The sequence below is a fragment of the Petromyzon marinus genome, chromosome 37, assembly GCF_048934315.1.
Source record: "Petromyzon marinus isolate PM22_M1 ecotype Great Lakes invasive population chromosome 37, UKy_Petmar_22M1.pri1.0, whole genome shotgun sequence".
NCBI lineage: Eukaryota > Metazoa > Chordata > Hyperoartia > Petromyzontiformes > Petromyzontidae > Petromyzon > Petromyzon marinus.
Genome location: NC_133703.1, coordinates 17,265,292 through 17,288,906, shown reverse-complemented (window position 1 = coordinate 17,288,906; position 23,615 = coordinate 17,265,292). Strand labels below are relative to the sequence as shown.

At 52.7% G+C, this 23,615-nt stretch overlaps 1 protein-coding gene across 3 annotated transcripts; it reads left to right on the top strand.

The window, feature by feature from the left end:
* Window positions 1–4,714: 4,714 nt before the first annotated feature.
* On the top strand, window positions 4,715–23,243 carry LOC116949661 (casein kinase I-like). Of its 3 annotated transcripts, none has more exons than XM_032967219.2 (11): window positions 4,715–4,816; window positions 5,042–5,151; window positions 11,064–11,174; window positions 12,115–12,263; window positions 12,583–12,811; window positions 12,988–13,158; window positions 13,310–13,458; window positions 14,220–14,397; window positions 14,827–14,966; window positions 15,423–15,500; window positions 19,938–23,243. In XM_032967219.2, the coding sequence occupies exons 2-11, from the start codon at window positions 5,076–5,078 to the stop codon at window positions 20,064–20,066; spliced, it is 1,410 nt and encodes a 469-aa protein (XP_032823110.1). In that variant the 5' UTR covers window positions 4,715–4,816; window positions 5,042–5,075; the 3' UTR covers window positions 20,067–23,243. The 3 variants fall into 3 exon arrangements, with proteins under 3 accessions (XP_032823110.1, XP_032823108.1, XP_032823111.1); XM_032967217.2 differs by having other exon boundaries at window positions 4,721–4,943; XM_032967220.2 differs by lacking the exon at window positions 15,423–15,500 and having other exon boundaries at window positions 4,725–4,943.
* The last annotated feature ends 372 nt before the right edge of the window (window positions 23,244–23,615 follow it).

The window sequence follows — 23,615 nt, the reverse complement described above, 5'->3', positions numbered from 1 at the left end:
TACATTCTATTCTGCACTTAGCTTGGCTCAACTCCAGCTCTGAGATAATTTCTCACGCGACGAACATTACTCGCCGGCACAGGGTGGGTGGGGAAGGGGAAATATGAACCCAGGGGTTACTGGAAGGGATCTTGCAGGTAGTTCTGTGATGTCCGCTTCCGTGGAACTGTTCTCTCGCACAGAGAGTTGCTCCGCTCATTGTGAGATACACGTGGATTTTGTCATCTGTCGCCGAGAGCAGTCGGGATGAACTTGGGGAGGGAAAAGACTTGTTTATTTTGTTCTAAAACAAGTGAACAGGACACTCAGTCCTCGTATCGTGTGTGATGTAACCATCATGCATTATTCAAAACATTCACACCGCACCTCGACGCCTGCTGGCCTGGATGTACAGGAGGTGCGGGTTTGAATTACAATGTGGATACAAGTGGCTCGAATGAGAGATCAAACAATCGCCAGACCTCTTACGAGCGCTGCCTTTTAACTAAAATAAGTATTTTAATCGACGTTTTGGGTTATGGTCCTTCTCAAGCTGCTGGAGTCATCAGCTAGTTGCTCTTAAACTAGTCCTGAATACCTCCAAAACCAAGGTGCTATGCTTCTCACCAGGACGACAGCAGGAAGTTATTTTTCCCCAATTACATTCCTTAAATAATGATTAAATAGAGCAAGTCAAGATCTATAAGTATCTTTGGGTCATCCTTGATTCAAAACTGAATTTTGAAGATCACTGATTATATTGGTAAAAAGACAAAAATAAAAATTGGTTTTCTGTATCGACACGTACTACTTCCCCCCTATGTTCCTTTTGGAATTTATAAAAGCTACCATACTGCCTTTACTTGATTACTGTGACATCGTATATAAATTAGCCCCCAGTACTGTACTGAAGAAGCTTGACTCAATTGATCACTCGGCCTTGAAGATTTGCATTGAACTGCCCATATAGGACCCACCACTGTGATCTCTACATTGGGTCAAACTTAACATCTCTTAATGTTCGACGGCTTGTGCATCAGATCTTATTTATTCACGATGTACTTACAAAAAAAATCCGCAGACTACCTGCTGGATCTCCTCTCTGTTTCGAAGAACAAATTTGACCTCAGGTCTTCGCTCATTTACCAGCTTCACATTCCTTATTGCCATACAAATACTGGAGGAAGGGCCTTTGCTATTGATGCCCCCAGGGTCTGGAATGCGATTGCCAATAAACTGCAACTTGAATTACTACCTATGAGATCTTCACTCAAAACTGCTCTCGAGGAGTTGTACACCCCTAGCTGCCACTGCTATTGAGTGGCCTAAAATCAAATGTTTCTCTCTGGATGACCGCTGCAAAGTATGATCTTGTGTTTTGATTTAGTGTGCTGATCTTTAAATGTGCATTGAAAAATGTTCATACTCCTACTGATGCTCCTGCTGTTTTGGAGTGACTCATGCAGCCAGCTATGGCTGCAGGGTTTGGTAGTACATGTTGTTTATGTCGTTTCTTGTGAAATTTCGGTCACAGTTCCTATGATCACTGTTACATTGTTTTTATGGCTTTATTTTGGTGATTTCGAAAGTTTTTTGGTTTGGCCATGTTTTTGTTTATTGTAGTACGGAGTTAGACTGATGGCCTTAATGAGTTATTGTTGTTGTTTGACTTGCATCCCACTGGGATTTTTGCACACAGCGTTGGTGTACGGTGCTTTTTTTGCAATATTTTGCTGTCTTTTCTTGGATTTTCTGTTTGTACAAAGTCACAGTCACTTTAAGATGTTTTCTTGTTCGTGTTTTTGTTTTTTGTTTGTTGCGGCTGCACCCGATTCAAGACCCGAATGGCTCACAGGGCTACAGTGAGGGAAAAAAGTATTTGATCCCCTGCTGATTTTGTACGTTTGCCCACTGACAAAGAAATGATCAGTCTATAATTTTAATGGTAGGTTTATTTGAACAATGAGAGACAGAATAACAACAAAAACATCCGGAAAAACGCATGTTAAAAATGTTATAAATTGATTTGCATTTTAATGAGGGAAATAAGTATTTGAACCCTCTGCAAAACATAACTTAGTACTTGGTGGCAAAACCCTTGTTGGCAATCACAGAGGTCAGACGTTTCTTGTAGGTGGCCACTAGGTTTGCACACATCTCAGGAGGGATTTTGTCCCACTCCTCTTTGCAGATCTTCTCCAAGTCATTAAGGTTTCGAGGCTGACGTTTGGCAACTCGAACCTTCAGCTCCCTCCACAGATTTTCTATGGGATTAAGGTCTGGAGACTGGCTAGGCCACTCCAGGACCTTAATGTGCTTCTTCTTGAGCCACTCCTTTGTTGCCTTGGTCGTGTGTTTTTGGTCATTGTCATGCTGGAATACCCATCCACAACCCATTTTCAATGCCCTGGCTGAGGGAAGGAGGTTCTCACCCAAGATTTGACGGTACATGGCCCTCGTCCCTTTGATGCGGTGAAGTTGTCCTGTCCCCTTAGCAGAAAAACACCCCCAAAGCATAATGTTTCCACCTCCGTGTTTGACGGTGGGGATGGTGTTCTTGGGGTCATAGGCAGCATTCCTCCTCCCTTAAACACGGGGAGTTGAGTTGATGCCAAAGAGCTCCATTTTGGTCTCATGTGACCACAACACTTTCACCCAGTTGTCCTCTGAATGATTCAGATGTTCATTGGCAAACTTCAGACGGGCATGTATATGTGCATTCTTGAGCAAGGGGACCTTGTGGGTGCTGCAGGATTTCAGTCCTTCACGGCGTAGTGTGTTACCAATTGTTTTCTTGGTGACTATGGTCCCAGCTGCCTCGAGATCATTGACAAGATCCTCCCATGTAGTTCTGGGCTGATTCCTCACTGTTCTCATGATCATTGCAACTCCACGAGGTGAGATCTTGCATGGAGCCCCAGGCCGAGGGAGATTGACAGTTCTTTTGTGTTTCTTCCATTTGCGAATAATCGCACCAACTGTTGTCACCTTCTCACCAAGCTGCTTGGCAATGGTCTTGTAGCCCATTCCAGCCTTGTGTAGGTCTACAAACTTGTCCCTGACATCCTTGGAGAGCTCTTTGGTCTTGACCATGGTGGAGAGTTTGGAATCTGATTGATTGCTTCTGTGGACAGGTGTCTTTTATACAGGTAACAAGCTGAGATTAGGAGCACTCCCTTTAAGAGTGTGCTCCTAATCTCAGCTCGTTACCTGTATAAAAGCCACCTGGGAGCCAGAAATCTTTCTGATTGAGAGGGGGTCAGATACTTATTTCCCTCATTAAAATGCAAATCAATTTATAACATTTTTGACATGCGTTTTTCTGGATGTTTTTGTTGTTATTCTGTCTCTCACTGTTCAAATAAACCTACCATTAAAATTATAGACTGATCATTTCATTGTCAGTGGGCAAACGTACAAAATCAGCAGGGGATCAAATACTTTTTTCCCTCACTGTATACCAAATAAATGAAACTGAAAACTGAAACTGAATCAATAGCAACGGTCTATCCACTGCTTATTAACGGCCTCTCCATTATCATTAGCTATGGTCTATCCACTGCTGGATGAAGGCATCCCGATTATGAGCCATGCGCCATCCATGAAGGCCAAGGGTTTTTGCCAAAAATATGCAATTCTGCGGGTTTGTGTACCACGATGGCACCACATTAAAATTAAAATAAACCCCCTGAGCATTTCTCCTGAACACTGGAACTACAACAACAACCGACGTTCACCACTAAGTGGCGGTGAGGTCATTACGGCGCTTGTGCCATGCAAGGTGCACTTTGAGGCGGGTCGACGTGTGGAAGGCCTGCAGGCAGGAGGTCGCGGAACAGACCCAGGTGCCATGGGGTGGCTTCACACGCCCAACCAATTCGCATCAAGGGTACATCCCTTCAACTGCTTTCTGACGCCATTGCTAGCTAAGCCTCGAGGGCATTCAGCCTATTCATCCACCAGACGCTTTGAGAGACGTGACCCATTATAATTGCATCGATCCACTCGCGACACTGCCCATTCGACTATGGCGGTGAACCCATTTGTACTGCCGGTTGGACAGAGGCAGCGGGTTTCGGGGATAGGAATATTGCTCCAGCGTTTCAAGGCCACGCCGGGATGTGGAATCGAACCGGCGCGCGAATAATTGCACCACCGCTCGGATGCAGGCAGACTCGGCGACTCCTCTAGGCCTCGGCAAGGTAAGGTAATTTACCCTTTTTACCGGGTAAAAGTGTAAAGGTAAAGGTGTCGATATGCCAAGGGGTAAGGTAAAGGGTAGGGTAAAGGTAGCGCGAAGTATTACCCGGTAAATACCTGGTTTACCGCTCGCTAAAAGCTCCGTGGCGCAGTCCGTGGGCCTCCATTTAAAATTGCAATAATCGAGAGTATTCCTATATGAATAAAGCGCTCTTCCTAGCATTTACCTGTTATAAACCTTTTTCTTGTGTAGTACCCCAGTAATTACCCTGTAGTCGGGTTATTTGTATGGGGTAAGGGTAAAAGTCACTCCTCTCCACGCGGTGACGTCACCACGCGTACGTCCAGCGTTGTGACGACACGCGTAGCACCTCCCCCACCCCGCAGTGATGTCACGCGCAGGCCCATCCGCGGTGAAGTCACGCGCGCAGAGACAACAACAACCGCCATTCGCCACTAAGTGGCGGTGACGTCACCACGACGCTTGTGCCAGGCCTGGCGCAGAGACACCCCTCCCCCCACACAAACTCCATCGCACGCGCCGCGTGACGTCACGCGCAGTCCCAAGCACCGCGTGACGTCACGCTCCCGACAACCATGGCCACCGGCGGCAGCAGCTAGGAGGAGAAGGCTCAGGGTGAACGTTTCAATCCGCCGCATCCGCCGCGCTCGCGCGCCTCAGCCGCCAACATTTCGAGCGGAACATATCCCGCACAAGTCGCCGCGCTCGCCGGCGCCAATATTTCTGCGATCCCGCGCAAGACGTGAGTAGGGTCGCGGTTGAAAGGCTCGACTTCGCGCGGGGCGTTCTGTTACTCGGGCGGTTACGTTTGTTGACATTAAGCCACCATTGTCCCCGCAGCTCGGCGAGCGCCACGGCGACCCGGCCTCGAACCATGGAGTTGCGCATCGGCAATAAGTACCGGCTGGGCCGAAAAATCGGCAGCGGCTCCTTCGGCGACATCTACCTGGGTGAGTTTCCCTGAGTGCCCCGGCCTGCCTCGCCTCTGCCGGTGTATGAGGTCCCTTGGTCGGTAGGCCAGCTAGGAAAGTAGCTTGTGCGCGCAGGCTGATCGTGCGCTACTAGGCCGCGGCGCTAATCTCGGTATCGCGGGTAAGCCGAGCTCACTGGGCGACTTCGCTGCAATACGCAGGGCGTGAGAGACCCCACGCGTTCCTGGGACCACAGCTCCAGGGGAGGGGGAGATTGGTTTCTTGCTCCGAGGTAACTCGAGTCGGGATGGTCTGGACCTGGGCACCGCCCTGTGAACGGGGAATGCGGGGGATCTGGCGCGGATGACTCGACGCCCGAGCGGGCAGGGCAAGGCTGTTCAGGACAAAAGGAGGGCAAGTTTGTGCAGGCTATAAGATAGCAATCACAGGATAAGCCGGGGCAAGGCTTTGTTAATCAGTGAAAGGCTGGCAGGATAAGACAGTATAGGGCAGGCCAGACGGGCCATGTCCCCCTGGCAGCTGGTGGCTGGCCGCGCTGAGTGACAGCAGCAGGAGCAACCCCGCCTGGCCGGGCCCAACAGGCGAACGGGTTGACGGGGGACCCGCCCGCCTGTGTTAACTTCGCAAATCCGTGCCCTTCGCTTGTCGACGGCTCGGTCAGTAGTCCCCAGGTACCCCTTATTGGAGTCGGGAACCCGAGGGACCCGAACGACAACTCGAGGAGTTTCAGCTTGGGTCGATACTCCTTTTATACCACTTACACTTCGTGTATCCATGGGCTAACTGGTTGGCAGCAGATAGGGCAGTGCGGTAAAAATATCGCATTTTTTTGTTATCTGATTTTACTTCTTAATCGTGACTAGCGTGGTGCGATGTGGTCGTATGGGAACCCCTCGACCCGCTCGGTGTGGAGCAGTCATCCAACAGTGGATTGACAAATTTGCTCTACTTAAACATGTTTACCCAGATAAGGTGTTGCTAAACTGACACTCAAGGGTAGTTTAATGTGTGGCATCTGAATCGTAAACACGTTCAAAACTTGAAATCCCACGACTCCCTTGAAAAACAGACTCTCGGACCCTTGGTGATAAGGGACTTTATAAAATTGAGTCGGGGTAGATTGAGTTAGGGTACAAGTCTGTATGTAGGACCACTGTCGACTCCCAACAGCATTAGTAAAAACAGATTTTGGGCTCGTAACCTTCCGATTGCGACTCACTACCGCGTTTAGAACGTTTGGGATGTACCCAGGAAATGGCAGTCCGACAATGAATTCTTAAATCTCTCTGTGCTGAGCTTTGAGTATTAACCCATAGTACGTTTGGTCGGTGTGCTCCGGTTTCCTCCGACATTAATAAAAAAATATCTTTTCTCATGCCATTGGCCAAACATCCCAATGTATCAATACCCTCCTGAAAGTCCCATCATACTCAGTGATGGTATAGGGCAGGGGTCGGGAACCTTTTTGGCTGAGAGAGCCATGAAAGCCACATTTTAAAATAAATTTCCGTGAGAGCCATATAATATTTTTTTAACACTGAATACAACTAAAGAAATGTCAGCTAAGATTTATTTGTGAGCCAGATGCAGTCATCAAAAGAGCCACATCTGGCTCGCGAGCCATAGGTTGCCGACCCCTGGACTATAGGGCTTTGTTATTGAGGCCTCATTGTGCGGTAGTTATCACGCTGCGTTATGAACCTAGCCACAGCTAATACGAGTGGCAAGTGATATCTGAACCGGTCCTGTCACCACCCCCTCTTACCAACCCATCACTGAATAGTGTGGTGAAGTAAAGTAAAAAAAAAACCCTTGACGATTGTTGGGTTAAGAATGGGTGGAATGTCTTAAATATATCTAAAAAATATATTTAGCATCATCAGCTTTTCGTTCAATGCTTCTTTTGGGGTGTAAATAAAGCATCGATGTATTGATTTGCAATGCGTAATCAAGGGCCTGTCGTAGAAATGCATCAGCCCCCCGCCCAGAGCGTGCGGTGATGTTACAGCACAGCAGTGATGGAGAGCCTTGTACAACAGGCATAGCGGCATCACCCACTGGCAGCAGCGGCAGCGCACGGCACTGGACTGTATTCCAGTGTTCCGGTGACACACCAACCCTGCCGCCCCACCCGCCAGGCATTCCTTGGAGAGAGGAAGTCTGCAGCCCCAGCCCCATCTCTTTGTTTCTGTCTCCTTGGCGTCGCCGTGTGTTCAGTTCAGCAATAACAACAACAAATGTCCCAGAGCGAGTAAGATAATCGGGCCTAGCTACGAGTGAGTGAGCGAGTGTGTGTGAAGCGACACTCGCTGGGCAGCCTCAGGGCGGTGGAGGAATGTGAGCCCTGACTTGTGAAGGACGGCGAGGGCTGCGATGTTTTTACAAGTACCCCCAACCCCCTCCCAACTTCATACCTCCTCCACCGAGTGCATCTGTCCCCAAAGATGTTTTTTTTATGAACACAGTTGCTGAGCAAAGGTCCAATACATCAAGTGGCAGTGAACAATAATGGCTCAAAGTTGCAATCGATAAGAGTTAACATTTTTCTTGAATTGAGCAAGATTATAAAAGCTTGTAAATGAGACGATGGGACAGCATTCCAAAGTGGAGCAGTGCAAGGGAAGAAGCAGAGATAAAATTGAGGTGACCTGCATGCTGTGTGGTGCGTGGGTGAGTCCGTGTTGTGGTAAGAGCTAGTGTAGTGTTTAGCGCACTGCGCTATAAACCTGGCGAACCGAGTTCCATTCCCGCTCAGGGCCAACACCGGTGACAATTATCTGAACCATTCTTCGGCCTGCCCGATGTCAACTCAGCCTCAAATTAGTACCGAATGCGTTGTTCGAACATTGCCACTATGGAGACAAAGGCGGTTGGGCGTATATGCCGTACAGGCCTTCATAGGTGTTTGCTAATAGCACTTGTCCCAATAGTCTGTTAAGGCTATACGGGGATTTATTTATTTATTTTGGTGACCTGTAGTGTGGTGGTTGAAGGCTGGATGATGAGATGAAACAGTGTCTAGTAGCCCAAGTCCTCAATATAGGTGGATGAATCAATGAGTGAAGTTCACGAGAACAGGAACCATGGTAGTAGTGGAATAATAGTGATAAGGAGGCGACTCAGCATTGTTAAGTGGGCGACTGGATTGAAGGGGGTGCTCGCTTTTGTACTGCTAATGTAAAGTTTCGTTGTAATGGAATGAACGGAAGGTTTTGGACAGAATATAAAAGGGATAAAATCTCGTTGCGAAACCTTTGCAGGTTTGTAAGGCCATTCTCTTGTATAGTCGTTCAAACCATTGGGTATTTTATTGTAGCTTTACAGTTGAGCTGTAAGGCTCTAGTTTTTGCAGATCCCGCAAGTTAGTAAACACTTGTCCGGCGTTTGAAATAACTCGTGACTTAAAGGTGATGTTGCATTGTATCCCCGGAAAGCACACGTTCCCCACATACGTGTCAAAGTCCTCTTCATCAACCAGGTCAATCCACTGCTGGGTGAAGTCCTCCCCGACCCACCGCTGCCTCCACATCTCACAATCCTGCAATACAACAATCCGTCCAGAACCTGCACGCAAACTGATCACGTTCCATCTCCTCTGGATGTCCTCTCGGACGTGTTCCTTTCCTATTCTAGACCATCGTCCTTGGTCACTTCTAGCCGTGGTCTGTCCTGCCCAAGCCCACTTTTCCTAATGGATTGGATGAGGTCAAAGTTGGGGGGGATATTACCCAAGAACCCCACTCTTATCTGGAGCGTTTGGAGTGAAACATTGTTACACGTACGGTGAGTGTTTTCAAACAATCCTTGACCTTATGCCCCACTTCTCTAGGGACCTGAGTTAGATCCCAGCCGTCACGAGCAAGTGATATATCTTAGCTGATCCTAGTGCCCCCACCTTCGCCAATCTGCACTGACCAGCTTGGTGAAGTGTTGTCAAGCAATGCTGAGGATGGGCACGTTGTGGGGAGGCCTTCCTCTAGCAGTGCATTGATTAAAAGGTTTCATAGAGATAATCTGTAGGCAGAGCAGAATGGGAACGCGAGGGTGGTGACTGTGGGAGGGGTCTCACTAGCGCGGGGGGGCCAGGAGGGAATTCCACACACTCCACGTGTCTCTTGTGACCTGCCCACTCAGGCTTGTGCTTATTGTTGGTTGTGGTGATGTAGGTGGTGGCGGTGATTGAAGCCGGGGGGGAATCTGGTGGTTGTGGTAGTAGTGATGATGGTTGTGGGTGTGATGGTGTTAGCAGTTGTGGTTTTGTTGTTATATTCGTTGATGGAAACACTCAACCACTTTTTCCTGTGCAGCATGTGGTTGTTGTGCATTGTATGGCCATGGGCAGATGCATGGTTCTAGCTCCCTCCATTCCACACAATCCCTCTCCACCTCTTCACCTTCCAACATCGCACTCCACACGAGGGTTCTTTATTTTATACGCAGTTGCCGAGCACACGCTGAAGCACCCATAACGTAAAGTGGTAGGCAACAAAAATGGCGATCAAAGTTGTAATAGATAAGTGTAACACCTCTCTTGCATTGAGTGAGGTTATACGAACTTGTGTAAAGAAACGATGGGGAAGGAAATGCGAAGTAGAGCAGTGGAAGGGAAGAAGCAGAAAGAGAAGTGAGGTGACATGTATTGCAATGGTTGGAACGGCGGTTCCCCTTGCCTTTCTTCCTTGGCAGTGTTTTTTCAGTGACAATCACCGGTTGCGTTTTAATGTGACGCGCTGTTGTGGTTACCACGGGTCGTTAGGCAGCGTCTGGATTACAGAGGTTTTTGCTCATCGCTTGCCCCTCACCCTCACCACGGGCCTGGCCACTTAAATCACAGGGGGGCCATTCGTCACGTGAATGGAAATGGCCGAGTCGGGCGGGCGGCTTTGTGAGGCTCATTTTAACAGCGGTCGTGGGAATTGAGCAGCAGAATTACGTAATACTGGGTCGATGGTCCCGGCACGGATTCATTCCCAGTCTCGTCACAAACGCTCACCGCCTCTCCAGTTAATATAACGCGGGGTTTGCCACCAGCATTTTATTTGTATTTGATTTTTAGGTTGGGCCACCTAATGTTCTGGCCAAATAAGACTCTACTCCACCTGACATAAACGAATTAAATCAATTAGATGGATCTGATTTCTAAATTTGGTTTGCGAGAATTATTATTGAACTTAACGGTGATTTGAAACAAAAATATTAAACTTTTGTACACGGGACAGTTGGGTTTTGGAGGGTCTCACAATAAAAATTTGGCCAGATCATGACTTTTCGGTTCACGTTTTGATTAAAAAAATTGCCATCGACTTTTAATGAATGTTATCAGTGATATTGATCAGATGGGTAAAAATACACACGTCCTTCCAAAATACACTTATCGCCACTTGTACGTATTTTGTAGACTGTCCAATAAATCCGTTTACGGGGACAGTGGTTGGGTTTGGATTTAAAATTAGGAACATTAAACCCATTCCATCCAATCACAGATGCTTAAATATACAATCAGGACGCTACCAAAGAGCGTCAATCACAGTGCACGCCTGCTGCAGTGCAACAATTGCGGTGTGAGAAATACTAACATTTTCTCAAATTACTTGAACAAAAATAGTACAAACGTGATTTAAATGAGTGGGGTTGTCTCAATGAAAACGCGGGATGGGAAAAAGTAGTTTGTGCTGCACTCACGAGACCCCCTCTGTTTGTGCATGCCTGTACGTGCTCGCATGTGTGCGTGTATGTGCGTGGGTGTTTACTTCCTTGTGTGTGTACACATGCTCGTGTGTGTACATACTCGTGTGTGTACATGCTCGTGTGTGTACATGCTCGTGTGTGTACATGCTCGTGTGTGTACATTCTCGTCAGTGTGTGCACGCTCGTAAGTGTGTTCTCATGTCCGTGTGTGTACATGCCCGTGCATGCACGTGTGTGTGTAGGCACCAACATCGCGACGGGTGAGGAGGTGGCCATCAAGCTAGAGTGCGTGAAGACCAAGCACCCTCAATTGCACATTGAGAGCAAGATCTACAAGCTGCTGCAGGGCGGGGGTGAGGCTGGCTGGCTCGCTCGCTCAAATGCTCGCTCATTTGCTTACTCCTCGCTCACGCTTTGGCTGTGGTGCGCGTGTACACATGTCATACCCGTCAACCCATACGGTTTACCCATATTCTTGTACAGGGAAATAGTTTTCAGGTCCATATGGCATACAGCTGTTTTGATATTGGCATTTTTTTTGTTTGTCTTTGTGTTTCTCCCTTGTGATGGGACATTGTAGGATGAACGTTGAGATTTATAAGGGCACGGGGTGACCAATAAGGTCTGAATTGGTCTGTAATAAGGTAGGCACTGATAAGGGGTTGACAGGTATGACATGTACACGACCTGTTACGGTCGTGTGATTTAGGAGTCAGTTTTCTCGTATTAGATTTTTAGGCCTAAATTTAAATTCCATTTCATATTTTTGCATTTAAACTTGGAAAATATAATTAACAATGTGTACTACATTCTTGTCATTGAACGTAAAATAAGTAAATGGTTAACATAATGTTACATCAGTTTCACAATAATTTGTAAGCAAATGTGGTGTTGCTTACAAATTATTGCATCATTTGGCACATGATGCAACTTGGTAAAAGAAGCACGGAAGTGATGCGTTTGAAATTAAATAACTTCCTGTGCTGTCATTTTCCAATCAAAGCTCGATTTTCTTATTTTTGGATCAATCCCACCAGCTAGGCGGGGGCGGGTCCACGGAGGATGCCCACAGGCTCACCGTGGCGAGTGCCATATTGACGTTGATCTGAGGTTGGATTCGGAGCGAGTGGAGGGGTCGATGTATTGGGGTGACAAGGCCTCGTTCACGTCTGTGTACGAGGATGAGTCTGACAGTGGCATTTGAATAAGCTGGGTGCTGTATCCAGTAACGCCAGTGACACCACCTCCTCCTGCCCCCCTCATACTCTTGCTTGCCCCCTCCTCCCCGTGTAGTCGGCATCCCCGTGATCAAGTGGTGTGGCGCGGAGGGCGACTACAATGTGATGGTGATGGAGCTGCTAGGCCCCAGCATGGAGGACCTCTTCAACTTCTGCTCCCGCAAGTTCAGCCTTAAGACCGTGCTGCTGCTCGCTGACCAGATGGTGAGGGCCCACGCCGACACTTCACGTGTAACGGATTTACGTGACGGCTCCTGTCAGTAGGGATCATGACTCGATTAACGAATCGAATAGTTGCCCCGCATGAGGAGAATTCATTGAGCGATGGAGGCGGTGGGGCAAGGCGGAAAACTCTTACTGACCAGGCCCGAGCTTGCCCGTTGCCTGGCGTTCGTGGCCGTGAATTTAAAATGCTGGGGTTAATTTGGCGAGGCCATCGTTGCTCGATGGGTGACGAGGTTTGTGGGAGCACGGCGCGATGGTTCGGTGATGGCACTGGCCTCTCGATTCCCGTCGCGTGCAGATCAGCCGCATCGAGTACCTGCACTCGAAGAACTTCATCCACCGTGACATCAAGCCCGACAACTTCCTTATGGGCCTGGGCAAAAAGGGCAACCTCGTCTACATCATCGACCTGGGCCTGGCGAAGAAGTACCGCGACTCGCGCACCCACCAGCACATCCCCTACCGCGAGAACAAAAACCTGACGGGCACGGCGCGATACGCCTCCATCAACACCCACCTGGGCATCGGTGCGGCACTGCACATCCATCGGCGCCACGTTCGGTTCTGTGTTTCTTGTTGCGCACGAAGGCAGCGGCAATGTGTTTGGGTCCCCTTTGTCTGTCGGTGCTAGACCGTTTGTGTTCATTTTTGCTCGTCCACGCTCATGTGTCGGTGTGTGCATGCCTGCGCTTTTGCTCCACAGAGCAGAGCCGGCGGGACGACCTGGAGTCCCTGGGCTACGTGCTCATGTACTTTAACCTGGGCTCGCTGCCCTGGCAGGGCCTAAAGGCGGCCACAAAGCGCCAGAAATACGAGCGCATCAGCGAGAAAAAGATGTCTACGCCGATCGAGATGCTCTGCAAGACTTACCCCTGTGAGCGGCCCGCACGCCCCGCCACGCGCGCGCACCCTGCCCACGGCGGCCGCGGTTGACGCGCTCCACCCGCATGGCAGTCGTCGCCCACCGCTGTCCCTTGTGGGCGGCCTGTGACCCTGTGCTGCTCTGTCACCCCCACCGCTCGTAGCCGAGTTTGCGACGTACCTCAACTTCTGCCGCTCGCTGCGATTCGACGACAAGCCCGACTACTCGTACCTGCGGCAGCTCTTCCGCAACCTGTTCCACCGGCAGGGCTTCTCCTACGACTACGTGTTCGACTGGAACACGCTCAAGTTTGTAAGGACGCCGCACCCCTGCGTGCCTACACCCCCACTCCAGGTTATATCGCAATGCGCTAACTACTGCGCCACCTCTCTCTCTATGACGTGCCTCGGTGGACACGGGCGACTTTCTGCGTTAGTGTGCTGTATATTCTCCCTCCCCTTGTTCCGCAGAGCTTGATGATCAAGTGTGAGTAAGTTTGGAGTTTTTATGTTTAAGCTACACGGGGAATCTTTGTTGTACGTTTAGTTACGTGCATTTCCACTTATTTATGGTTTGTCTGTGTTTGTACACAACTATTTTTTTATTTTACCAGGTAAGGCCCACTGAGCTATATAGCCCTTTCTCAGAAGCAACCTGGCCACAAATGATAGCATAACAAAGTGGTTTATCACACGCACGTTGATTGTAAATGTGGAGGGAAAAACCGGAGGACCTGGAGAAAAAGCCACACGACCACAGAGAGAGCATACAAACTCAAAATATACAGGCGTCGGGTCGTGGAGTGGTTTGCGCTCTGCACTACAAACTCTGCTACCCGAGTTAGATTCCCGCTCAAGGTCAATAACTTTAAAATATTTTAATCGGTCCTTGGTTCCTTCCCTAGGTCATCTCGGCCTTAAATGCGGACCCTTTGCGGTGTGTAAGCAACAGCACCGGGCATGGTGTTGGCCACCCACCCCCTTGACCTGTCGGCCGTCATAGGTGCTCATTAACAGCACTTGCCCTGACAATGTGTTAATGCTTTCCGGATGATCTTTGTCATTGTGCTTCAGGGAGGCAGTCGTGCCGGCCAGGAGGAGGCCGGGCGAGAGCGGCGTGAGCGGGAGGAGCGACTCAACGGCACGCACGCTCACGTGCCTACACGCGCGCTGCCCGGCTCGGCCGCTGGCAGAATCCGGCAGGACCACGCTGCCATGCCAGCCCCCCTCTCTCCCACACACCAGCCTCCCGGCAAGCCTCGCACACTCGGCTCACTCGCCCACACTCCTACAGACTCCTCAAACACTCCCATGTCTCCCACACACCAGCTTCCCGCCATTTTCTCCCACTCTTACACACTCTACTCGCTCGCCAACACTCCTACAGACTCCTCAAACACTCCCATCTCTCCCACACACCAGCTGCCCAGCATTTTCTCCCACTCACACACTCTACTTACAAATACTCCTGCTAGCTATCGCTCTTCTCTGACTTCTATAGCACTCGCTAACACTCGTATGACACTACTCTTTAACGTTCACATATTTCCACAGCACTGCTTTCAATAATTCTTCTCTTACACTGCGTCCTCCACAGGTGCTTGTATGCGCTCACCTGTGCACGTGTGTATGTGTGTACCTGTGTCCTAATGCACGCGCGCGCGCGCGTGTGTGTGTGTAGGGGTGGTGGGTACCCGTCCATCCGTGCGCCCCGAGCAGGACCGCAAGGTGAGCATGCGTCTGCACCGCGCCGCGCCCGTCAACCGCTCCTCCTCCGACCTGACGGGCGGGCAGGAGCCCCTCCCCCGCGTCGCCTCCAAGGCAAGGCCTCCCCCCATACACAAATCCACATGACCCTGAGCTGTATCCATGGTCCCCTTAACCCTACTCCTCTTACATAGTTCCACCTCTCGACACCCCCCCCGTGAATGTGGCGAGAGAGAAACTGGCTCTGGTGGCCACATCTCCTCCTCCTCACTCCTACCCCTCCTCCTCGTCCCTGCTCCTCGGCCCTACCCCTCCTCGCTCCCCCCTCCTCCTTGCTTCTCGCTCCACCGTCCTCTATGAAGGAGTGCGTTGCTGCAAATGGAGACTTGTGATTCTGCACCGGCGGAGATGGAGATTGTCGATGGGTATCGTGTGCGTGCGGGGAGATTGATGGTGGTGCGTGAGTGAAGAAACGCCGTGGTGCGCGTGTGTGCGTTGTGCGTGCGTGCGCGTAAGGGAATTGACGGTGCTGTCTCTCCCTGTCACTGCGCTGGCCTCTCGTCGGGATAGTATTGTAGCTCACTGCCGCCTGCCACTGAGCGACTGCGCCACTATGCCAAACGGACACGCGTTGGCGCGTTCATGACGGTAACTCACCCCGGCCAGCGGCCTCCGCCCTCGCCGAAATATAACCCCTCTCCAGAACAACGCCCCCTCGCCCAAATAACACCACCGGGCCCTTCCCCTCAAGTGGTGGCAGTTTTGTCATCTTCGAGTCACTGGTGGAAATTCACTTGACCTTTGGCAGGGGCGAGTCTCTCTCTCTCCCTCGGATGACCGCTGTTGATCTCCCCACAGTGGTATTAATTTTATTGACCCTGGAAGGATGGGCTGAGTCGAGCCCCAACCAGGATTTGAACCTGTGACCTTCCGATTGCCGAGCCACTTTCGTTCTACCGCCGAGCCACCCGGCCGGATTCATGAAATAGGTGACAAAAACGTTGTCGACGGAGCGCGTTTGATCTCGGTCACCGGGTGTCGGGGCGAGGCGTCGCTGCTCCTGAAACGCGCTATCGCTTTCCAGAAACACGTCACCTCCCACGTCGGTAAGAACGACCCGGTGACCACGAGGGGCTCTCGTTAGGGAATCGGCCACCAAGGTGGGCGGTGATTGGAGTGGGCCAGCTACTCAACTTCTCCCCACTCCCCCCCGGGCTTTGTTGTGGTTGAGGTTGTAGTGGTTGTAACGGTTGCTCCGCATTCAGCTGCTGCTCTTCCAAGCAAAACGCTCCCTGCCTCCCTTCCCACCACTCCCCCCCCCCCCCCCCAGCTGCTGCCGCTCGCTCTCTCCGTCGGGTCCCTTTCACCCGACATTTTATCTGAAACAAAATAAATGAGCCGACAACGTGAGGCCTCCTCCTTCACATATCCGTCCCTCCACTCAAAAATGTTAATTATTTGTTACGCATCACATCAGAATTCTGTAAGTGCATAATTTCAGCAGTCATGTTTCAACGCAAGAACATCTCTGGACTGGTATCAACATTCGGTGTCTCATCGGCTGAGTCAGGCTTGCTTTTGAAACTCCGATGGCGTACTGCCAGATGTTTATCGCCAACGATCCCCTCATGTGTACTATTTCAACGCAAAACTATAATACGCGACACGGAATAATAATAATTAACATAATTGCAGAGATTGTAATTTACGATAAATAACAATTGTCGGGGGGGGGGGGGGTGGGGGCGTGGTGCCAAAATGGGGAGCAGCCGAGAGCGATTGTTGCGTCTCGACCACTCGCGCTGGCTCCGTCGGCTACCTCCCCGCCCCACTCCCGTACCCCCTCCGGAGGCATCTGACGGGGGGGGGGTGTGTGCAGGAGGAAGTGGAGGATTGTGGGGGGTGGGGGGTGTGGGGAGGTACAGACCCCGGTTGGCTCTGGGTGGGGCGGGGGGGGGTGGTGCGACCCGGCTCCACCTTGGATTTCTGGACACGCGCTCTCGCAGTTTTGATAACGCGCGTAAACCCTCGCATTTCATGGTGCTTAGAAGCGTGCTGCGTTTTTCATTTTCTCTATTGACCAACGTCAGGCGCGGCCGCGGCTATATCCATACAGCAAATTTATTTTTCAAATTATATTTTTTATATATCTTCGCCCCAGGAGGCAGATTTATTTTTTGGCTTCGTAATCTGGCGGTGTGCGGCGTGCAGTGCGTGCGTGCGTGCATGAGCGAGCGAGTGCACTGCCAGGCTGGGGCCCAGCATGCAGGACTGCATGCGAGCACCAGGTGGCAGTGCAGGCCGAGCATGTCGCAGGCTGTCAGGCGGCGTGGCTTGTGGGTACATTATGCGGATGTAAAAATAATCACCGGGAAAACCGATAACCATCTTCAGAATCCGTTAACACTTGTGACAAACCGGTTCCAGTGGGTTGACAGCAACGGTTGCGCCGATTGGCAGGGCGGCAAAAGTCACCGCGTGGCACATTGGCCTTCGCATTTTTCAGTCAAGAGGTGCGGGTACAACCCTGCGGTTGCTTGCTGCTCGCACCACTGATGGCGGAAGGACTTCCACGAGAGGGAGCCGTATAGGGTGTTTGCTGTCCTCTTCCACGCTGACCGGATGTCTTGGTTGACGTGGGCGCTCCCACCACGTCCGACCTGCCGAGCGACAGGTTCGCTTGAAAAGGGAAAATTGTTAGGTTCGTCGCTGAACGTTTTTGTACGTGTGCGGTCGACCGGTAGAAACCTCTTTTTACTGTTATAACGCGGTTACTGGTTGCGCACAAAAGCCCCCGATGTGGAGGGTGCGTGTAAACGTCGCGGCTCCCTTGGCACGTGGCAATTGATCGATTACACGAGCTTCTGATCCCCCATGGTACGCGCATCGAACCGCGCATGCACGTGGGTAGCGAGCAGTGGTAGCGTAGTGGTTGGGGCACACTGTGTTATGAACCCGGCACCCCCGACTTTGTATCCCGCTCAAGGCCAAAAATTGTGACGAATTTCTGAACCGGTCCTGGGCCTCCTCTAGGTCGACTCAGTCTTAAATGAGTACCTGGTTCACAATGTAAGCATCGGCACTGGTGAGACAAATGCGGCCGGGTGTGGTTCTGGCCACGCCACGCCCTTGTTCACCGTACCGGCCTTCGTAGGTGCTCGCAAACAGAACTTTCCCCACCAGCCTGTGTGGGCTACATGGGGAATCTGCGTCACAGTGGAACTTTCCGATTCGGATGTAGCCCTATTGCATTTGGTCCACGGAAACAGTGGAGCCACTCTGGATTCCACTCGCGGCGCGAGGGCCAGAATAAATCGGCGCCTGGCCCTGACACGTCAAGGTGGAGTCGCGGAGGAGGTGAACCCATACATCCGTCACGTCCGCGTAGCGCTCTGCTGTAATGACGGAACTGTGCTGTCTCAGCCAAACCCGTCCCTCCTAAACCAAGAGGCCCATTACGTGTCTGCTCATATCTTATTCTATCGCATTCTTCCATCTCGGCATTGGTCTCTGCCTATACTTCATCTGCGCAGCACCCATGGAATCTCCACTGTCCTTCTAATCTGTGCATGTGTGCGGGTCTGTGGGTCTCAAATCTACATATTCTTTCTCACTTCCTCGTCTTTGTCTCTTCTTAACACATGCCCGAAGACCCCTAAAGTCGAAGCAATTTCCTGCTCCAATGGGCAATTGAGGTGGTGCCCGACTCCTCTTTACAGCCATGAGCTACTGCTGGAAATGCCACATTACTGTGGTGGAGACGAGTCTATCCCCAGCTACCGTTGTTGACTTCCCCACAAAGTTGTTATCCATTGACCCCATGCGGACGATGGGCCTAGTCAAACCCCACAACCAGGGTTTGAACTCGCAACCTTTCCGATTTTGAGCCCCCCGCCGTGCTGCCGAGTCACCCGCCGCCCCAAACGTCACAAACGTGAACGGGGAGCGAGCTCCCCCCACAGCAGTGACGGCATCGGGTGCCGCGGTGAGAAGGAGGCGTTGCAGTGGACCGGCGCGTGTTCTCAACCGTGACGCTGGACCCTACTCGGCCTCCGCTTGGCTGCGCGTTGACCATTACCTCGCCCATTAACGCCACACGCCCCCCCAGGGCCCCGAGCTCACGCTGATGGACGGCAGCGGCGGCGTTCTCTCGGCAGTGGTATCCATCACACCCGCCGCTGCCGCCGCCATCCCGTCAGCGTGTAACGACCCCCCCCCCCCCCCCCCCAATCACAAACTCTCTTCCCCAGTCCCCCCACTATGCAAGTCTGCGAACTGTCACGGTATGGGGCCACAATTGAATTCGGTAATGGTTTATTTTGTTTTTAAGTTTGCCTCGCCAGTCTTGTTTTTCCCGGTTCAATCTCTCGAGGTTTTCCTCTCTGCTCGCCCCCCACCCCGCGTGACTTCGTGTTCTGCGTAACTCGTTAATAATCGTTTCTCACGCACGCACGCACGCAATTCCTCGGCACTAAACGTGGCCTACGAGTCGCTCCCAATCGATGAATCGTCGCCGTCACGCGGCTTCTCTCTTAAACGCCGCTGCTGAGCGCAGGCCCCGGGGCCCGAAACGCTCGGCGGCCGGGCCAGCGACAAACCCAGGCTGCGTGGCTTTAGCCAGTGCCACCCAGGAGGTGCCACCCCCTTCTGGCGCGGTTGGGTGCTCGGCAGGTTGCCCCGCCCTCCCCCCCACTCCGTCCCCCACCGCTTGCAGCTTGACCGCGAGCCCTTTGGATCCACCGCACAGTGCTTCGCTGCTTGTGGGCACTATGGCCGCCCTCCCCCTTTCCTCTCCCTGGTCCCTCCCCTGCCCCGCTCCTCTCTCCCCTTCCCCACCAGGAGGGCGGGGGGGGTGGCGGCGGCCGGTGGTCACAGGGGGTAGGAAGGGGTCTTCATGCACCGCCGGGAGCCGCTGAAGAGTGGCGGAGCATGTGCGCCATCGAGTGCCTCTGGCTGGTGCTTGTGCATGCCGTGTTCTAGCACAGGTCCTGTGCCCCCCCCCGCCTCATCGGGGGGGCTGTGCGATTGAATGTGCGTTAATGTGCGTGCACGCCTCTGTGTGTGTGTGTGCGTGCACTTCTACAGCTGCCTGCCGCCATCTCGTCCAGCAGCGGGCTGAACTCGGCAGCCCTGCGCCGGAGCAGCGCGTCGGGCCGGGCCGAAGACGGAGACGCCATGTCGCGCTCCAACTCCTCCCGCGTGCTCAAGAAGTGACGGCCCCCGCTCCCCCCGTGCCCCCCTCCCCCTCCGTGCCAGCCCCCCACAAGACTCTCCTCCCCCCGTCGCGCCCGGGACGAGCAGCCCTCTGGACCGCGCGCCACCCACGGCGCCGCGGCTGCTTCTCTCCGCGCCGCCCACGTGCGTGAAGAGCGCCCCCCCACGACCCCACGCTCACGGCGGAACCCGGCTTTCCCCCCCCCCCCCCCCCCCGCGGCTCTTGGAACCCCTCCCCTGCGTGCCCTCCCCCTCCCCTCCCAGGCGTGAACTGTGCTCACCCGGTGCCCGTAAAGAGGGAGATGGAATTTAAAACACGGCGCTGTCAACTGAACAAAACGTCCCCCCCCCCGCCGACACCGCCCGGCACAATCTGCACTGTGACGCGTGGAGGGGGGAGGGGGTGTGGTGTGGGGCGGAGTGGTGGGGGGCGGAGTGGTGGGGGGGGTGTCGTGCTCAGTCTCCGACTACCGCGCGCGATTTGCTGGCAACACCCCCAGCCCCTCCGCATCGAGGTGTGCGGGGAGTTTCTCTCCCGTGGGGGAGGGGGGGAGTGGTTGGGGCTCGCGCGAATGACGGCGTCAACCGGCGCACCTGCAGGGTGCCGAGCTGTGGCCTTGCGCTCCGCTGCTGCTGCTGCTGCTGCTGCGGACGGGCGGAGTGTGTTGCGGCCGTTGAGTCCGATGCCTCGTCTTAGCTGAACCCCGTTAGACTGGGTTTAGAAAGCCGAGCCGTGTTAAAGACTGTTCTTAGCTGAGCCGGGTTAGACCCGGCTCGGCTAGGCAATGTTGCCACCCGTCTTAGCTGAGCCGCGTTAAACCTGTCTTATTGAGAGCTGTGTTTAAACGATTTTAATTGAGCTGTGTTTGGCTTTGGCTGATCTTTATTAGACAGGACTTGGTTTAAGCTGTGTTAATCCGGTCTCAGCTGCACCGTTAGACTGGGATTTAGCAGGACTGTGTTAAACGGACTGGGCTTGGCTGAGCTCTTAAGACCACACAAGTTGGAGGGGCTTGGATTGGGAGGAGTTGGGGGGGGGGGCTGGCCCTGATGGTGCTGGGAAGGTGGGGAGACTTGGCGACCGTGAGTCTGCTGCGCTTGTGCCAGCTCCATGGGGGGGGGGTGCTTTGCTCAAATGGCTCTTGGTTTTTTTCTTTTATCCGTTTCTCTTGTGAATTTCATTTTCTCTTGGCTGTTTGTGTACTAATGGGCATATTGCATTTTTTGAGATTGAATGGGTTTTGGATGCAGCCTTGATTGTCCTGTTCATGCTGGAAAAAGGCTTTTGTAAGCTAAACATTCTGCAGAGTACCTTTTTTCCAATCTGCTCTGCAAGTGGCCGCCACATGAATCTGCGACACCCCCCCCCATCCACCCTCCGTGCGCGCACGGGTGGTTTCACGGCGCGACTGATCGGCGCACCGTTGCCGCGCCCCACAAGCAACCGCCAAACATGGGCGCGGAGAGATCAACGCGGGCGGGCGGGCGGGCGGGCGGGCGCAAGCCGGAGAGATCGTCGACTGAAGGCGGGCCCGGTTCTTCAGGATGGCGACGACCTTTAATGAACTCTGTCGATTCTCTTAATTCTTCCAAAAATGAATTTGTTGTGAGTTGTGTTTAACCCCCCCCCCTCCTTCCCCCTCTCTCCCCCTCCCTCCCCCTCTCTCCCCCTCCCCCATCACATGTAACCGTGCAAGGTCCCTCGAGCGTGTTAGTCGGTGGCCAGTGTGTTTGCTAGAAGAGTTGTCGGTGCTCAATGTTGTTGGGATTCATTGAAAGATGTTGTAGTTGAGAGATTGTGGGGGGGAGGGGGGGGGGATTTGCCGAGATGGGGAGGGGGTCAGGGAGGAGCCGGCGGCGACGAGGTGATTTATGTTGCTCCGTCCACACTACGGAGTTAGGGGGGGGGGTCAGCGGGAAGCAAGTCGTAGGTTCCTGTGGAAGTCGTCGCGATGTTGGCTGTGCGAGTCCCATCGCCCAGGTCGCTTGACTGTGGACAAGGCTCGCCTGTGCCCAGTCCCCTGGCAGGCCGAGCAGGCCTTGAGCCCAGCCATAACCAGCAGGGCCATAGCCACACGCGCGTGCGTGGTTTGAAGCCGCGATATCCACGTAAGCCCTTCACGTTCAGAGTGCTGCTGCGGTGTTATGGTTATGAGTGGACACACCTGCAGTTTGTTGGTTGGCAAGGCAGTGTGTGGCAGGGTCAATTGCTGCTCATCTCATCCGGGACATGTCTGGCCACCGTGCAAAGTGAGACCAAAATACCCTCCAGAGTGGCCCTCGGGCTCCCGTGTAGTGGAGGCTTTTCTGCCAACAGCAGCGGCGTTAGCAAGCAATCGCAGGGCTGCACTTCTACCTGGATAAATGTTCTGAATGTCGGAGCTAGGCTCCGCCCTTGGCGGTGTGCAGCTCGTGCTGCTTTACCCGCATTGACCAGCGCGGTGAAGTATGGCCATGTAACTCTCAGCCCCGCATTGTGCGGGGAGACCCTCCAGCATTAGCTTGCCAACCAGGGCTGTAAATGTTCTCTGCTTTAAACGACAGGTGTAGGTAAAATGCCACTAAGATGTTTGGTGCGCGGTGAGACGGCCTTGCCACCCCCCCCACCCAAACCCAGCGGTGGTTGGGGGTGCAGAGGTCGCACACTTTCCGCCGCTCTCTCGAGCGACGCGTGAACTGCGCACCGCTCGGTGTTGAGAGCTCCCGTTGCGTCTCCCGTAGCGGCGGCGTTCCTAGACTCACACCGCTCTGGTCTTCCCAGGGGGGGGTGGGGGTGGGGGGAGTGGGCGAACGGGGGTTGGGGGGGGGGTGACCCATCTGGTGCGGGTGAATTGGGGAAGGCACGGGGATCTTTTTCAATCAACCCTGGCTTCTAACGTCACTCGCTAGGCCGGTGTGGGTAACCACAGCCAATCGGCAGGGTGAGCAGTCGGGGGTGAGCCCCCACCATCCCACTATGGCCCCCTGGTGACGAAGCCGCCACTCAGTTGGATCCCCACCCGGTGTGGCGCTCTGTAGAGAAACGTTCATATCTTTTTTTTTCACTCCCCAACTTTATTTTAGTTTTTTTTTTCCCGTGGAGTCTGCTTGCTTTCTGTATTTATTAATGTCAGTCGTAGGTTTTAGCCATAGATATAAGACATTTATAATAAAAAAAAATCTTTTTAAAGATCACAAGTGTCGTGCCCGCTAGTTGTGCGTGTCGGGCGTGGTGGGATTTCTCCGGGCATGACGCTTTCATCCCACGCACGAGACCTGCGTTTAAAAATGAGCGATGAATTCACATACAATTCACTCACCCTTTTACCATAACCGTTTCTCCACGTAAATGCAAGCGTTTTTTTGATACACATCCCATCGGCCACACACGGCTTTCTGAGGTACAGCATTTCAGCAGCATCGGTGTTAAAACAAGCATAACTCTGGACCGATTATAGCATTGGCATCTCGACAGCGGAGTCGGGTTCGCTTGAACCACTGCCAGGTGTGTGTAGGTGAGGTCCCTCTTGTTAGATATGGGTCCTATTTGGAGACGGCTTTAATACACGA

What these genes read in the sequence shown, in the direction of transcription:
- LOC116949661 (XM_032967219.2), top strand. Translation starts at nt 5,076, where the DNA reads ATGGAGTTGCGCATCGGCAATAAGTACCGGCTGGGCCGAAAAATCGGC. An exon ending in CAAGCTGCTGCAGGGCGGGG is followed by an intron (nt 11,175 to 12,114) that starts GTGAGGCTGGCT and finishes CTCCCCGTGTAG; the next exon opens with TCGGCATCCCCGTGATCAAG. An exon ending in ACTGGAACACGCTCAAGTTT is followed by an intron (nt 13,459 to 14,219) that starts GTAAGGACGCCG and finishes ATTGTGCTTCAG; the next exon opens with GGAGGCAGTCGTGCCGGCCA.